Consider the following 16,521-nt stretch of genomic DNA (forward strand, 5'->3'; position numbering starts at 1 on the left):
GGATGAGTAAAAAAATACAATCTAGACTGGGCTCCTAAGGGGGCCTAGTCTGGAGTGGGAAAAAACCTCCATGCCATGCACACACAAACATGTTACATATAATTACGACAACTCGCAACAGAGGGGCGGGGAGTTGGGGCCCTGGAGGTCGACTGCCAGCCTTCCATCACCCCGAGGGGGAATCAAGCGGTGGTGAAGGCGTGGTGTGTGTATATGCCCATAGTCTCGGGTGCGTTGATGTAGTGTTCATAGGCCTGGGGCCATTCTGCATGCAAGCAAAAGTTCGACTCCAAATGTCGTTGATGAGGGAGGGAGGTCAAAAGCGTCCATCATTGAAGAGTCCTCGGGGGTGTTTTCGGAACAGCCTGCTCCTATTGTTTACAGCGTCAAGGCCATTCAAGGGAGTCAAATCTTAGATTAAGATGTTTGTTTTCCGCGAGCAGACGTTACAATGGCTGGTGTGTTCTATTCGTCAATGCTGGCCCTCAGGTAAAAAGGTATGTAACGCTTATGATATAAAATATTTTTGTTAAACATGGACACAATTTTGGACATCAATTATTAGCCGGCTGCACACGTCTGAACTAGCTTCATTTATATTCGGCAATCAGTAGCAGTAATATAATAGGACTTTACCGCTACAGGTCAACGCTGGGGTAGGATTAGTAAAAAAATACAATCTAGACTGGAATCCTAAGGGGGCCTAGTCTGGAGTGGGAAAAAACCTCCATGCCATGCACACACAAACATGTTACATATAATTACGACAACTCGCAACAGAGGGGCGGGGAGTTGGGGCCCTGGAGGTCGACTGCCAACCTTCCATCACCCCGAGGGGGAATCAAGCAGTGGTGAAGGCGTGGTGTGTGTATATGCCCATAGTCTCGGGTGCATTGATGTAGTGTTCATAGGCCTGGGGCCATTCTGCATGCAAGCAAAAGTTAGACTCCAAATGTCGTTGATGTGGGAGGGAGGTCAAAAGCGTCCATCATTGAAGAGTCCTCGGGGGTGTTTTCGGAACAGCCTGCTCCTATTGTTTACAGCGTCAAGGCCATTCAAGGGAGTCAAATCTTAGATTAAGATGTTTGTTTTCCGCGAGCAGACGTTACAATGGCTTGTGTGTTCTATTCGTCCATGCTGGCCCTCAGGTAAAAAGGTATGTAACGCTTATGATATAAAATATTTTTGTTAAACATGGACACAATTTTGGACATCAATTATTAGCCGGCTGCACACGTCTGAACTAGCTTCATTTATATTTGGCAATCAGTAGCAGTAATAGTATAGGACTTTACCGCTACAGGTCAACGCTGGGGTAGGATGAGTAAAAAAATACAATCTAGACTGGGCTCCTAAGGGGGCCTAGTCTGGAGTGGGAAAAAACCTCCATGCCATGCACACACAAACATGTTACATATAATTACGACAACTCGCAACAGAGGGGCGGGTAGTTGGGGCCCTGGAGGTCGACTGCCAGCCTTCCATCACCCCGAGGGGGAATCAAGCGGTAGTGAAGGCGTGGTGTGGGGGAGGGTGTGTGTATATGCCCATTGTCTCGGGTGCGTTGATGTAGTGTTCATAGGCCTGGGGCCATTCTGCATGCAAGCAAAAGTTCGACTCCAAATGTCGTTGATGAGGGAGGGAGGTCAAAAGCGTCCATCATTGAGGAGTCCTCGGGGGTGTTTTCGGAACAGCCTGCTCCTATTGTTTACAGCGTCAAGGCCATTCAAGGGAGTCAAATCTTAGATTAAGATGTTTGTTTTCCGCGAGCAGACGTTACAATGGCTTGTGTGTTCTATTCGTCAATGCTGGCCCTCAGGTAAAAAGGTATGTAACGCTTATGATATAAAATATTTTTGTTAAACATGGACACAATTTTGGACATCAATTACTAGCCGGCTGCACACGTCTGAACTAGCTTCATATATATTTGGCAACCAGTAGCAGTGATAGTAGAGGACTTTACCGCTACCGTCATGAAAAAGGGAGGTTTTTTGGGTTGGTGCACTAATTTTAAGTGTATCTTGTGTTTTTTATGTTGATTTAACTAAAAAAATAAAATAAAATAAATTAAAAAATGAAAAATTATTCGCGGCCCGGTGGTTGGGGACCACTGTTATAAACGACTTCATCCATGCAATCATTTAGAATTACATATAAAAATATGTAACACTTAATTGTTTTGAAAACCTATAACAAACACTTGTATGAATAAATATAGAAGTGAATGATGAATATCCATATACACATGAAATGTTTATTGCATATAACATGTTTTGTAGTGTTTACTCACCCATTTAGTCAAATTACTCAAGTACATTTAGAAAAAAAAGTACACAACATTGCATACTAATTCATGCATGCATTGAAATGACGACAATCACATGATCTATAAATGGTAAAAACATATCAACAAGATTGTGTTGCAGACATGATATCACAAGTTATGTTGCTCAGCTGGTAGAGCGGCCATGCCAGCAACTTGAGGGTTCCTGCAAGTCCGACTTAAAGGGGAACATTATCACAATTTCAAAAGGGTTAAAAACAATAAAAATCAGTTCCCAGTGGCTTGTTTTTTTTTTTAAATTTTTTTCAAAATTTTACTGGTCTCCGAATATCCCTAAAAAAAGCTTTAAAGTGCTTGATTTTCACTATTTGCGATGCCATTATCCATTTCCCTGTGACGTCATACAGTGCTGCCAATGTAAACAAACAATGGGAATAGCACAGCAAGATATAGCGACATTAGCTCGGATTCAAGCTCGGATTTCAGCCACTTAAGCGATTCAACAGATTACGCATGTATTGAAACAGATGGTTGGAGTATGAAAATATTGAAGAAACTGAAGCTATTGAGCGAATTCATAGCCATAGCATGGCCGAATAGCTGCGTTAGCATCGCCGGTAAAATGTGCGGACCAAACGATCAGGACTTTCGCATCTTGTGACACTTAAATCCGTCGATTGGTAAGTGTTTGTTTCGCATTAAATGCGGGTGGAAGGAAACGTAATATAGTTGCAAATGCATCTGCAGGTTATCCATACATCTCTGTGTCATGTCTGCTTTAGCACCGCCGGTAAATAGCATGTTAGCATCGATTAGCGTAGCATGTTAGCATCCATTAGCTCGCAGTCAACATCAACAAAACTCACCTTTGTGATTTCGTTGACTTTAACGTTGCAAATGCATCTGCAGGTTATCCATACATCTCTGTGCCATGTCTGCTTTAGCACCGCCGGTAAATAGCATGTTAGCATCGATTAGCGTAGCATGTTAGCATCCATTAGCTGGCAGTCAACATCAACAAAACTCACCTTTGTGATTTCGTTGACTTTAACGTTGCAAATGCATCTGCAGGTTATCCGTACATCTCTGTGCCATGTCTGCTTTAGCACCGCCGGTAAATAGCATGTTAGCGTCGATTAGCGTAGCATGTTAGCATCGATTAGCTCGCAGTCACACCGCGACCAAATATGTCTGATTAGCACATAAGTCAACATCAACAAAACTCACCTTTGTGATTTTGTTGACTTTGTCGTTGCAAATGCATCTGCAGGTTATCCATACATCTCTGTGCCATGTCTGTCTTAGCATCGCCGGTCAAATGTGGAGACACTCTGGCACATTCAATGCCACTTTGGCATCTTGGGGCCAGTGGTGCAACTTGAATCCCTCCCTGTTAGTGTTGTTACACCCTCCGACAACACACCCACGAGGCATGATGTCTCCAAGGTTCCAAAAAATAGTCAAAAAAACGGAAAATAACAGAGCTGAGACCCGGTGTTTGTAATGTGTTGAAAATGAAAATGGTGGGTGTGTTACCTCGGCGACGTCACATTCTGACGTCATCGCCTCCAGAGCGATAAACAGAAAGGCGTTTAATTCGCCAAAATTCGCCCATTTAGAGTTCGGAAATCGGTTGGAAAAAATATATGGTCTTTTTTCTGCACCATCAAGGTATATATTGACGCTTACATAGGTCTGCTGATAATGTTCCCCTTTAAAGCTTTTGCCTGTGTTGTTGTGTCCTTGGGCAAGGCACTTCACCCTTGCGCCCAGTGTTCCCCACATTGGTTTAAATGAGATCACTATGTAAAGCACTTTTATTCTCTGGTGAAAAAGCATCATAAAACATAATTCACTTCAATATATGTGGTATGTGGAGGGAGGTGTGGCCAGCGCTGCCTGCAAGAGAAGAGGTCACTGCCCCGGTCCATGGTGCTAAGGACAGAGCGCGATCAGACATGGGCGTGGCAGTGTTGGCGGCGAAACACGGCTGAACAGGTGATTAGATCTCCCAGGTGGTATGAATTATCTAATCACCCGTTGTATTTAACGGTAGCGGCCGGGAACAGCAGAGGAGGAAGGATCGGGAGTTACGACCTGCTGAAAAGCATTTTGTGAATGATCTTGTCAAAAACATTAAAACTTTGTCAACTGGTCATAGACCAGGGGTCACCAACCTTTTTGAAACCAAGAGCTACTTCTTGGGTACTGATTAATGCCAAGGGCTACCAGTTTGATACACACTTAAATAAATTGCCAGAAGTAGCCAATTAGCTCAATTTACCTTTGATAAATACATCTATATGTATATATATATACATATATATATATATATATATATACAAAAATGGGTATTTCTGTCTGTCATTCCATCGTACATTTTTTTTTCCTTTTACGGAAGGTCTTTTGTAGAGAATAAATTATGAAAAAACACTTAATTGAATGGTTTAAAAGAGGAGAAAACAGGGGGAAAAAAATAAAATAACATTTTGAAACAGTTTATCTTCAATTTCGACTCTTTAAAATTCAAAATTCAACCGAAAAAAGGAGGAAAACTAGCTAATTCAAATCTTTAAAAAAAAAAAAAAAAGAATTTATGGAACGTCATTATTAATTTTTCCTGATTAAGATTATTTTAAACATTTTGATGACATGTTTTAAATAGGTTAAAATCTAATCTGCACTTTGTTAGAATATATAACAAATTGGACCAAGCTATATTTCTAACAAAGACTAATCATTATTTCTTCTAGATTTTCCAGAACAAAAAATTTAAAAGAAATTAAAAATAAGATTTAAATTTGATTCTACAGATTTTCTAGATTTGCCAGAATATTTTGGGGGGATTTTAACCATAGTAAGTTTGAAGAAGTAATTCATAAATATTCTTCGTCAAAAAAACAGAAGCTAAAATGAAGAATTAAATTAAACTTTATTTATTATTCTTTACAATAAATAAATAAATAAAAATTTCAACGTTGATTTAAATTGTCAGGAAAGAAGAGGGAGGAATTTAAAAGGTAAAAAGGTATATGTGTTTAAAAATCCTAAAATCATTTTTAAGGTTGTAGTTTTTTCTCTAAAATTGTCTTTCTGAAAGTTATAAGAAGCAAAGTTAAAAAAAAAAAATTAATTTATTCAAACAAGAGAAAACCAAGTCTTTAAAATACTTTCTTGGATTTTTAAATTCTATTTGAGTTTTGTCTCTCTTAGAATGAAAAATGTCGAGCAAAGCGAGACCAGCTTGCTAGTAAATAAATAAAATGAAAATAAAAATAGAGGCAGCTCACTGGTAAGTGCTGCTATTTGAGCTATTTTTAGAACAGGCCAGCGGGCGACTCATCTGGTCCTTACGGGCACCGCGTTGGTGACCCCTGTCATAGACTAAGTTCTCAAAGTCTTGCAAGTTGAATTCAAATCCTTTAACTTAATTTGCTGTTGCACATTTGTGTTTCTTCAACTGGTACTTATAAGAGAATCTTTGGTCACACACACTGCAACTCAACACTTTCTCACCTGTGTGCCTTCTCATGTGTCTTACAAGTTCCGATCGGTCATAAAAGCTTCTGTTGCAGCTCGAGCAGGAATATGTTTTTTCACCGGTGTGTATTCTCATGTGTATTTTCAAATTTTTCACACTTTTACCGCAGATTGAACAAGAAAAAGGTTTTTCTTCGGCGTGCAACCTTGTGTGTCTTTTTAAACACTGACTTTGTGTAAAACCTTTGCCGCACTTTAAACAGATAAAATGTTTTTCGCCAGTGTGCATTTTCATGTGTAATTTTAAATTTTGACTCGTGACAAAACCCTTACCACAGATTGAACAAGGAAAGGGTTTTTCTTTGGTGTGAGTTCTTGTGTGTATATTCAAACTCTGACTTGTTACAAACCCTTTGCCGCAGATTGAACAAGAAAAAGGTTTCTCTCCCGTGTGCGTCCTCACATGCACATTCAGATTTTGACTCGTCACAAAACCTTTACCGCAGACTGAACAAGAGAAAGGTTTCTCTCCCGTGTGCGTTCTGGTGTGTACGGTCAAACTTCCGCTCTGTGTAAAACCTAAACCGCAGATTGAGCATGAAAAGGGTTTTTCTCCGGTGTGCATTCTCATGTGTGTTTTCAGATAGAATTGGTATTTAAAGGTTTTGTCGCAGTGAGAGCATTTCAAGCTTGTGTTGTCGGTCTTATCAGTTTCAGAGTCTTCATCATCAGTGTCAGGAGAGTGGGACATGTCCTCACTATCTGACAATGGAGCTAAAAGTGTGTCTGCTTGTGATCCTCCATCAGCTTCTGTTGACATGTGATGAGTTGAGCTGCTGCTTGGAGGCTCCACCTCTCTCTCACCTTTGACCTCACCATCTTCATTCTTAACAGGATCAGTAATCAATGGGAACTTCTCCCGGATGCCGTGTTCTTCCTCCTCAGTGTGAAGGGGCTGCGGCTCCTCCTTTTCATCTTTAATGTGGGTGGACTGTGGCTCATGTTCCTCCTTAATGTGAAGAAGTTGCGGCTCTGCTTCTTTTTTAATGTGGCGGGTCCGCGGCTCCTTCGGGAGAACATGTTCTCCACTGAGTCCTGCGGAACGCAAGAAGAGAAACGCATGCTTTGGAAAAGTCCATCTTTGTTCAATACCCAGCTTATGACCTCAAAATGACTCAGCAGACGGCATAACGGTCCCTCACAACACTTCCAGTTGACACATGAAGACTGTTAGAATAATTGTTTCTAAATTATCACAAAAAAAAATTGTATTACATTGTGTTACTGATAAGAAGACGAAAGTCTGAAATCTACCAAAAAGAATGCTCGTAAAACTCAACTGGGACTACAAAGCGGACGGATGGCAGGATCCGCCCAACTTCCGGATGAACTCTTTTTGAAGTATTTTACGAACTTTCTTTGAACTATTTTATGGGACTCTTTTTGAAGGAAACGCTGTTTACCACCCACTTCCCTGAGGAAGCAGCTGTGGGAAGGAGGGGGGAGAAAGTCAAATAAAGAAGGAGGAGTACAATCTTGGGGCGGAGCAGAGCGTGGTGCAGGACTGTACAGAGAGTACAGTGGCCATGTCTCTCCTTATTCCGTCTCTGTTTGATTCTTTGCCTTTTGTCTTGTTTAATAGATGTCATCAGTGTCTGAACCTGACAAAGACCTTCAGGGATTTGCCTTCCCAGACCATAATATAAGCCCCTCCATTTATAGAACACATTGTCCAACTTTATTCTTAATAATGTTAATCCAAATTCAAAGAAGTCGTTCTTGAAAGTGCAGTTTGCTCTCTAAATAAGAGGCTATCTCGGGGAACCCAAAGCCATACAAGGATCAAACTGTGAAGAATTGGATAAACTTTAAGTGTGTTTGATCACACAAAGGATCTCCAAAACTGTCTGACACGGGTCTGACCAGTATCAGTGATATTGTGATGATAAGCCCCAATGTAGACAAACAATTTGCAGCGGTGCCTTGATTATAAGTTTGTCTGCCGATGTTGACACGATTGACTGATCAGCTGCTTCTTTGCCCGTCAAACTTTATAGTAGATCATAAATCATGCCTATGAGCGGCGCCCATGAGTTCCATTGCAAGCAGACTTTTAATTGCATTTATTTACTATTTGGAATATACTGAAAAAATTACATCCGTCGCCATGTTTTGTATAATGATTGTGAATGATAGGCAAAATTTAAAAAAAAAATTGCAATTCTCCATATATGTATATATATATATATATATATATATATATATATATATATATATATATATACACACACACACACACACACACACACACACACACACACACACACACACACACATATATATATATATATATATATATATATATTACACACACACACATATGTACAAACCCCGTTTCCATATGAGTTGGGAAATTGTGTTAGATGTAAATATAAACAGAATACAATGATTTGCAAATCCTTTTCAAGCCATATTCAGTTGAATATGCTACAAAGACAACATATTTGATGTTCAAACTCAAACTTTTTTTTTTTTGCAAATAATAATTAATTTAGAATTTCATAGCTGCAACACGTGCCAAAGTAGTTGGGAAAGGGCATGTTCACCACTGTGTTACATCACCTTTTCTTTTAACAACACTCAATAAACGTTTGGGAACTGAGGAAACTAATTGTTGAAGCTTTGAAAGTGGAATTCTTTCCCATTCTTGTTTTATGTAGAGCTTCAGTCCTTCAACAGTCCGGGGTCTCCGCTGTCCTATTTTACGCTTCATAATGCGCCACACATTTTCCATGGGAGACAGGTCTGGACTGCAGGCGGGCCAGGAAAGTACCCGCACTCTTTTTTTTAAACGAAGCCACGCTGTTGTAACATGTGCTAAATGTGGCCTGGCATTGTCTTGCTGAAATAAGCAGGGGCGTCCATGAAAAAGACGGCGCTTAAATGGCAGCATATGTTGTTCCAAAACCTGTATGTACCTTTCAGCATTAATGGTGCCTTCACAGATGTGTAAGTTACCCATGCCTTGGGCACTAATGCACCCCCATACCATCACACATGCTGGCTTTTCAACTTTGCGTCGATAACAGTCTGGATTGTTCACTTCCCCTTTGGTCCGGATGACACGATGTCGAATATTTCCAAAAACAATTTAAAATGTGGACCCGTCAGACCACAGAACACTTTTCCACTTTGCATCAGTCCATCTTAGATGATCTCGGGCCCAGAAAAGCCGGCGGCGTTTCTGGATGTTGTTGATAAATGGCTTTCGCTTTGCATAGTAGAGCTTTAACTTGCACTTACAGATGTAGCGACCAACTGTATTTAGTGACAGTGGTTTTCTGACGTGTTCCTGAGCCCATGTGGTGATATCCTTTAGAGATTGATGTCGCTTTTTGATACAGTGCCGTCTGAGGGATCGAAGGTCACGGTCATTCAATGTTGGTTTCCGGCCATGCCGCTTACGTGGAGTGATTTCTCCAGATTCTCTGAACCTTTTGATGATATTATGGAGCGTAGATGTTGAAATCCCTAAATGTCTTGCAATGTCACTTTGAGAAAGGTTGTTCTTAAACTGTTTGACTATTTGCTCACGTAGTTGTGGACAAAGGGGTGTACCTCGCCCCATCCTTTCTTGTGAAAGACTGAGCATTTTTTGGGAAGATGTTTTTATAGCCAATCATGGCACCCACCTGTTCCCAATTAGCCTGCACACCTGTGGGATGTTCCAAATAAATCTTTGATGCGCATTCTGCAACTTTATCAATATATATTGCCACCTTTCCCAACTTTTTTGTCACGTGTTGCTGGCCTCAAATTCTAAAGTTAATGATTATTTGCAAAAAAAAATAATGTTTATCAGTTTGAACATCAAATATGTTGTCTTTGTAGCATATTCAACTGAATATGGCTTGAAAAGGATTTGCAAATCATTGTATTCTGTTTATATTTACATCTAACACAATTTCCCAACTCATATGGAAACGGGGTTTGAACACAAACATCTCTGCTATTCTTCGGTAATATCCGCCGCCAGCTAAACTATGCTGTAACATACACGGCACCGCACCTAGTTAGTTTATGCATATAATTCAAACAAAGATATTGTTAATCAGTATTTTAGACCTTTGAAGGATGTATTTGAAACTTTTTATGAGATTTTGATCGAACAATACAAGAATTACTGATTCAAGATTTGAAGTGTTTGAGCTTTGATGAAACCTACTTGGATGAGATGCCAAACGTCTTTTAGACAAACTGAACAGTCCAGTCGTGATCGAATCAATTCCCTGAGAATGAAATATCTGGATGTTCTGCTTACTTGGACCGTGATGAAGCTGGGAGCACTCAGGTGGTTTCTCTTCATGCTCTTCGGTCTTCACCGAGACAACAGTCAGTGGAAACTTGGTGAGATCAGCCTCCTCCTGTCCAAGAAGACACTCTTCCTCCTGAGTGATCCGAAGCTCCTCTTCTTCCTCTTTAATGTGGGGGGGCTGCTGAACGTCTGTTGGGTAAATAAGTAAAAAGGATTTAGACCAGGGGTCCCCAAACTGCGGCCCGTCAGCGTCCAAAATCCGTCCCGCGGGAAGTCCCAAGTTTAAAAAAAAATTATAATTATTTGTTTATGGCAGGGGTCACCAAGCTTTCTGAAACCAAGAGCTACTTCTTGGGTACTGATTAATGCCAAGGGCTACCAGTTTGATACACACTTAATTAAATAACCAGAAATTAGATTAGATTAGATAGTACTTTATTTATTCCGTCAGGAGAGTTCCTTCAGGAAAATTGAAATAGCCAATTTGCTCAATTTACCTTTAATAAATAAATCTATATAAATATAAAAAATGGGTATTTCTGTCTGTCATTCCGTCGCAGTTTTTTTTCCTTTTACGGAAGGTTTTTTGTAGAGAATAAATGATGAAAAAAACACTTAATTGAACAGTTTAAAAGAGAAAACATGAAAAAAAAAAAAAGAAAATTTAATTTTGAAACAGTTCATCTTCAATTTTGACTCTTTAAAATTCAAAATTCAACTGAAAAAAATTGAGAAAAACTAGCTAATTCGAATCTTTATGAAAAAATTAAAAACAAGAATTTATGGAACATCATTAGAAATTTTCCCCGATTAATATCAATTTTGTTTTGTTGAAATAGAGGTTCCTGACAAAGTCAAAAAGCCTTGATGCAGAAAAATAAATATATGTGCTTGTTTTATGCGTTTAAAAACTAATACGGGTCGGTGCCGACCCTAACACAAGACGAAGGTTAAACAAGGCGATGTTCATGCACGGTTCATTTTGTGCACCAGTAATAAAACATGGTAACACTTCAGTATGGGGAACATTTTCAGTATTAATTGTTGCTTATTAACATGCAAATTAGTAACATCTTGGCTCTTAACTAGTTATTATTAAGTACTTAATGCCTTATTCGGCATGGCCTCATTATAACACTAATATGCTATGCCTGGGGCGGCATAGCTCGGTTGGTAGAGTGGCCGTGCCAGCAACTTGAGGGTTGCAGGTTCGATCCTAGTTACTGCCGTTGTGTCCTTGAGCAAGACACTTTACCCACCTGCTCCCAGTGCCACCCACACTGCTTTAAATGTAACTTAGATATTGGGTTTCACTATGTAAAGCGCTTTGAGTCACTAGAGAAAAGTGCTATATAAATATAATTCACTTCACTTCACTACACCGCCTTCCGCCCGAATGCAGCGGAGATAGGCTCCAGCACCCCCTGCGACTCCAAAGGGAATAAGCGGCAGAAAATGGATGGATGGAGTTGAGCATATGTCAGCATGTGGCCCCACTTTTAACTCTTTTGCACTCTTATTTTGTCTTAGTACTGTGGTTCTTAACCTGGGTCGGCCTCAGGGGTTTGGGGGAGGTCAAAACACACCCGACTCAACGTCTCAATAAAAACTTCTCCCTATCGGCGTATTACGCATACGGCAACAGCAGAAGTAACACTGATTTGCAGGTGTGTAATTTGTTGTGAGTTTATGCACTGTGTGGGTTTTGTTCTTTAAACAAGGTGATGTTCATGCACGGTTCATTTTGTGCACCATGGTAACACTTGAGTATGGGGAACATATTCAGCATTAATTATTGTTGCTTATTAACATGCAAATTAGTAACATGTTGGCTCTTAACTAGTCATTGTTAAGTACTTATTAATGCCTTATTCAGCATGGCCTCATTATAACCCTAACCAAATAACTCTAAATTAAGTCTTTGTTACTTAGAATATGTTCTCCATACTAAAGTGTTACCAAAAACACATAACTTTATCTTGAATTTATAAAACAACAACACTATTTTTCACTAAGAAGGGTTCGGTGAATGTGCTTATGAAACTAACAGGGTTCGGTACCTCCAACAAGGTTAAGAACCACTGTCTTAGTAAGTCAATATTTACTAAGTCAAAATAATGACATACTTTGTATCTCAGGTAACGAAGACTATTTAGTGTTTTGTTTTTACTTTTTACGGAAAAAATATGGAGATATATATCGTGTATTAACATTCAGCATACGGAGCGGAAAACACAACCAAAAATTGTAGTCTTTTCCACGCGACGAAGCCGGCCTACGTGATGGTGGCGACAGGCCGAATGACACTGTTGCTTACACCCACCCAGCCCCTTCCCCGTGAGAGACACCACCTTAACTAACAAATATCAAATATTCTGGGGGAAACACTGGATTGGCAACACTAAATGGTCCCTAGTGTGTGAATGTGTGTGTGAATGTTGTCTGTGTTGGCCCTGTGATGCGGTTGAGACTTGTCCAGGGTGTACACCGCCTTCCGCCTGAATGCAGCGGAGATAGGCTCCAGCACCCCCTGCGACCCTCGAAGGGAATAAGCGGTAGAAAATGGATGGATGGATGGAGTTGAGCATATGTCAGCATGTGGCCCCACTTTTAACTCTTTTTCAAACGCTTATTTTGTCTTAGTACTGTGCTTCTCAACCTGGGTTTGATCGAACCCTAGGGGTTCGGTGAGTCGGCCTCAGGGGTTTGGCGGAGGTCAAAACACAACCGACTCATCGTCTCAATAAAAACTTCTCCCTATCCGCGTATTACGCATATGGCAACAGCAGGTGTGTAATTTATTGTGAGTTTATGCACTCTGTGGGTTTTGTTCTTTAACCTTTGTCTTGTGTTAGCTTTCTGTTACCATCTCTTACGTTAACGGGTCGATTTTGACCCATGTCTTAAATCAGCTGTATAATACACTAAAATCGATTATCTATCATCCGATTTGTTTCTCATATCTTGGTTACCTTGTTAGGCTTCCTTATCCATGAAAATATTAGTTTTAATATTTTTGGTGTGGGCCATTGGGCCTTTTTTTGTCAGTACACACCTCAATTTCAATTTAAAAAATGGTAAAATGAACCTCAAGAGAATCATATAAATGAATTAAAAGGTTGTTTTGTTACCTGATTATTGCTAAGGCGTATTAGAACACATCTCTTAAATAAATGTGTTTTATTTATTTTTTTCATTTTAATAATTTTATACGGAATTGACCTCTCATGTCTGAACATGCCTGTCTTTGTTTGTTTTTGTACTGGATAACAACGTCAAACAAGAAAGCTCACAAGAGCTGGCTGTCTATATGTTCAGTTTTGGCTCCAATTGCTTGATAATCATGTTTTTATAACTGGGTCGAAACCGAGCCTAACAACACCAAGGTGATAATTTGAACCAGAGCATTTTAGAAGTTAGTGACAAACAAACAAACAAAAGTTTTGTTTTGTTGAAATAGAGGTTCCTGACAAAGTCAAAAAGCCGTGATGCAGAAAAATAAATATATGTGGTTGTTTTATGCGTTTAAAAACTAACACGGGTCGGTGCCGACCCTAACACAAGACGAAGGTTAAACAAGGCGATGTTCATGCACGGTTCATTTTGTGCACCAGTAATAAAACATGGTAACACTTCAGTATGGGGAACATTTTCAGTATTAATTGTTGCTTATTAACATGCAAATTAGTAACATCTTGGCTCTTAACTAGTCATCATTAAGTACTTAATGCCTTATTCGGCATGGCCTCATTATAACACTAATATGCTATGCCTGGGGCGGCATAGCTCGGTTGGTAGAGTGGCCGTGCCAGCAACTTGAGGGTTGCAGGTTCGATTCCCGCTTCCGCCATCCTAGTCACTGCCGTTGTGTCCTTGGGCAAGACACTTTACCCACCTGCTCCCAGTGCCACCCACACTGCTTTAAATGTAACTTAGATATTGGGTTTCACTATGTAAAGCGCTTTGAGTCACTAGAGAAAAGCGCTATATAAATATAATTCACTTCACTTCACTACACCGCATTCCACCCAAATGCAGCGGAGATAGGCTCCAGCACCCCCTGTGACTCCAAAGGGAATAAGCGGTAGAAAATGGATGGATGGATGGAGTTGAGCATATGTCAGCATGTGGCCCCACTTTTAACTCTTTTGCACTCTTATTTTGTCTTAGTACTGTGGTTCTTAACCTGAGTCGGCCTTAGGGGTTTGGCGGAGGTCAAAACACACTCAACGTCTCAATAAAAACTTCTCCCTATCGGCGTATTACGCATATGGCAACAGGAAAAAATAACACTGATTTGCAAGTGTGTAATTTGTTGTGAGTTTATGCACTGTGTGGGTTTTGTTCTTTAAACAAGGTGATGTTCATGCACGGTTCATTTTGTGCACCATGGTAACACTTGAGTATGGGGAACATATTCAGCATTAATTATTGTTGCTTATTAACATGCAAATTAGTAACTATTGGCTCTTAACTAGTCATCATTAAGTACTTATTAATGCCTTATTCAGCATGGCCTCATTATAACCCTAACCAAATAACTCTAAATTAAGTCTTTGTTACTTAGAATATGTTCTCCATACTAAAGTGTTACCAAAAACACATAACTTTGTCTTGAATTTATAAAACAACAACACTATTTTTCACTAAGAAGGGTTCGGTGAACGTGCTTATGAAACTAACAGGGTTAAGAACCACTGTCTTAGTAAGTCAATATTTACTAAGTCAAAATAATGACATACTTTGTATCTCAGGTAACGAAGACTATTTGGTGTTTTGTTTTTACTTTTTACGGAAAAAATATGGAGATATATATCGTATATTGCCATTCAGCATACGGAGCGGAAAACACAACCAAAAATTGTAGTCTTTTTCACGCGACGAAGCCGGCCTACGTGATGGTGGCGACAGGCCGAATGACACTGTTGCTTACACCCACCCAGCCCCTTCCCCGTGAGAGACACCACCTTAACTAACATCCATCCATTTTCTACCGCTTATTCCCTTTGAGGTCGCCGGGGGCGCTGGCGCCTATCTCAACTACAATCGGGCGAAAGGCGGGGTACACCCTGGACAAGTCGCCACCTCATCGCAGGGCCAACACAGATAGACAGACAACATTCACACACTAGGGCCAATTTAGTGTTGCCAATCAACCTATCCCCAGGTGCATGTCTTTGGAAGTGGGAGGAAGCCGGAGTACCCGGAGGGAACCCACGCATTCACGGGGAGAACATGCAAACTCCACACAGAAAGATCCCGAGCCTGGATTTGAACCCAGGACTGCAGGACCTTCGTATTGTGAGGCAGACGCACTAACCCCTCTGCCACCTTAACTAACAAATATCAAACATTCTAGGGGATTGGCAACACTAAATGGTCCCTAGTGTGTGAATGTTGTCTGTGTTGGCCCTGCGATAAGATGGCGACTTGTCCGGGGTGTACACGGCCTTCTGCTCGAATGCAGCGGAGATAGTCTCCAGCCCCCCCCCCCAAAAAAGGTACAAGCGGTAGGAAAGTGGATGGATAACAATATTAGGAAGAACAAACCTGTTCTGTGTAACACAACTTGATGCGTTTCAAAACCAGCGTCCAGTAGTTGATGTTGTCGCTCCTTCTCCTCTTTTGTTGGAGAAAGTTCCTCCTCGTATTCTGCTGTCGTTTTTTCGCACATTTTCACACAATCCCAACACTTGACACTTAAACTTGATCTCTGCTTAGCGACGTTGAATCATTTCCACCTCGGTTTGCTCGCAGCTAACAAGCTAAGCTACGATAGCACGAGAAACGTCAAAGTGCGCTCAGACTAACGCATCCAGATACAAACCATTATTAATAATGTTTACTCAGTTAAAGAACATGTATGTACATGTGTGCAGTTATTAAAAATAAAGACATGTTATACCTACGTCTTGGCCTCTTTCATCAAACGCCATTTTGTTTTGTTTTTCCGCGTTCCTTCTTCTTCGTGTCTTCCGGCGGATGGCAACCAGCTTAATGGCGCAATACCGCCAACTTTTGCTCAGGAGTGGTTGTTCTTTTCTGATATGGCGGCTGGCAAGCAACCTTATAATGCGCATTACCTTCATCGTCTGATATGGAGCGTGAACCGAGATGGAACCCCATCCATCCATCCATTTCCTACCGCTTATTTACTTTGGGGTCGCTGGTGCCTATCTCAGCTACAATCGGGCGGAAGGCAGTGTACACCCTGGACAAGTCGCCACCTCATCGCAGGGCCAACACAGAGAGACAGACATCATTCACACTCACGGGCGGTATAGCTCGGTTGGTAGAGCGGCCGTGCCAGCAACTTGGGGGTTGCAGGTTCGATTCCCACTTCCGCCATCCTAGTCACTGCCGTTGTGTCCTTGGGCAAGACACTTTACCCACCTGCTCCCAGTGCCCGCCCACACTAGTTTAAATGTAACTTAGATAT

General features: G+C 40.7%; 1 protein-coding gene across 3 annotated transcripts; it reads right to left on the bottom strand.

Annotated features, from left to right (window-relative positions):
* Nucleotides 1-2,083: 2,083 nt before the first annotated feature.
* LOC133548999 (zinc finger protein 501-like) lies at nucleotides 2,084-16,113 on the bottom strand. 3 transcript variants are annotated; one of them, XM_061894007.1, is made up of 3 exons: nucleotides 15,988-16,090; nucleotides 10,089-10,271; nucleotides 2,084-6,862 (listed from the first exon to the last, which is right to left on the bottom strand). In XM_061894007.1, exons 1-3 carry the CDS (start codon nucleotides 16,016-16,018, stop codon nucleotides 5,715-5,717), a joined length of 1,362 nt encoding a protein of 453 aa, XP_061749991.1. In that variant the 5' UTR covers nucleotides 16,019-16,090; the 3' UTR covers nucleotides 2,084-5,714. The 3 variants fall into 3 exon arrangements, 2 of the variants coding, with proteins under 2 accessions (XP_061749991.1, XP_061749990.1); XM_061894006.1 differs by lacking the exon at nucleotides 15,988-16,090 and adding an exon at nucleotides 15,633-15,979; XR_009806017.1 differs by having other exon boundaries at nucleotides 4,618-6,862; nucleotides 15,992-16,113.
* Between the last annotated feature and the right edge of the window lie 408 nt (nucleotides 16,114-16,521).

Source organism: Nerophis ophidion, linkage group LG03, assembly GCF_033978795.1.
Source record: "Nerophis ophidion isolate RoL-2023_Sa linkage group LG03, RoL_Noph_v1.0, whole genome shotgun sequence".
In the NCBI taxonomy this organism is placed as follows: Eukaryota; Metazoa; Chordata; class Actinopteri; order Syngnathiformes; family Syngnathidae; genus Nerophis; species Nerophis ophidion.

What these genes read in the sequence shown, in the direction of transcription:
- LOC133548999 (XM_061894006.1), bottom strand. Translation starts at nt 15,756, where the DNA reads ATGTGCGAAAAAACGACAGCAGAATACGAGGAGGAACTTTCTCCAACA. An exon ending in AGTTGTGTTACACAGAACAG is followed by an intron (nt 10,272 to 15,632) that starts GTTTGTTCTTCC and finishes TTTACCCAACAG; the next exon opens with ACGTTCAGCAGCCCCCCCAC. An exon ending in CCAGCTTCATCACGGTCCAA is followed by an intron (nt 6,863 to 10,088) that starts GTAAGCAGAACA and finishes TGCGTTCCGCAG; the next exon opens with GACTCAGTGGAGAACATGTT.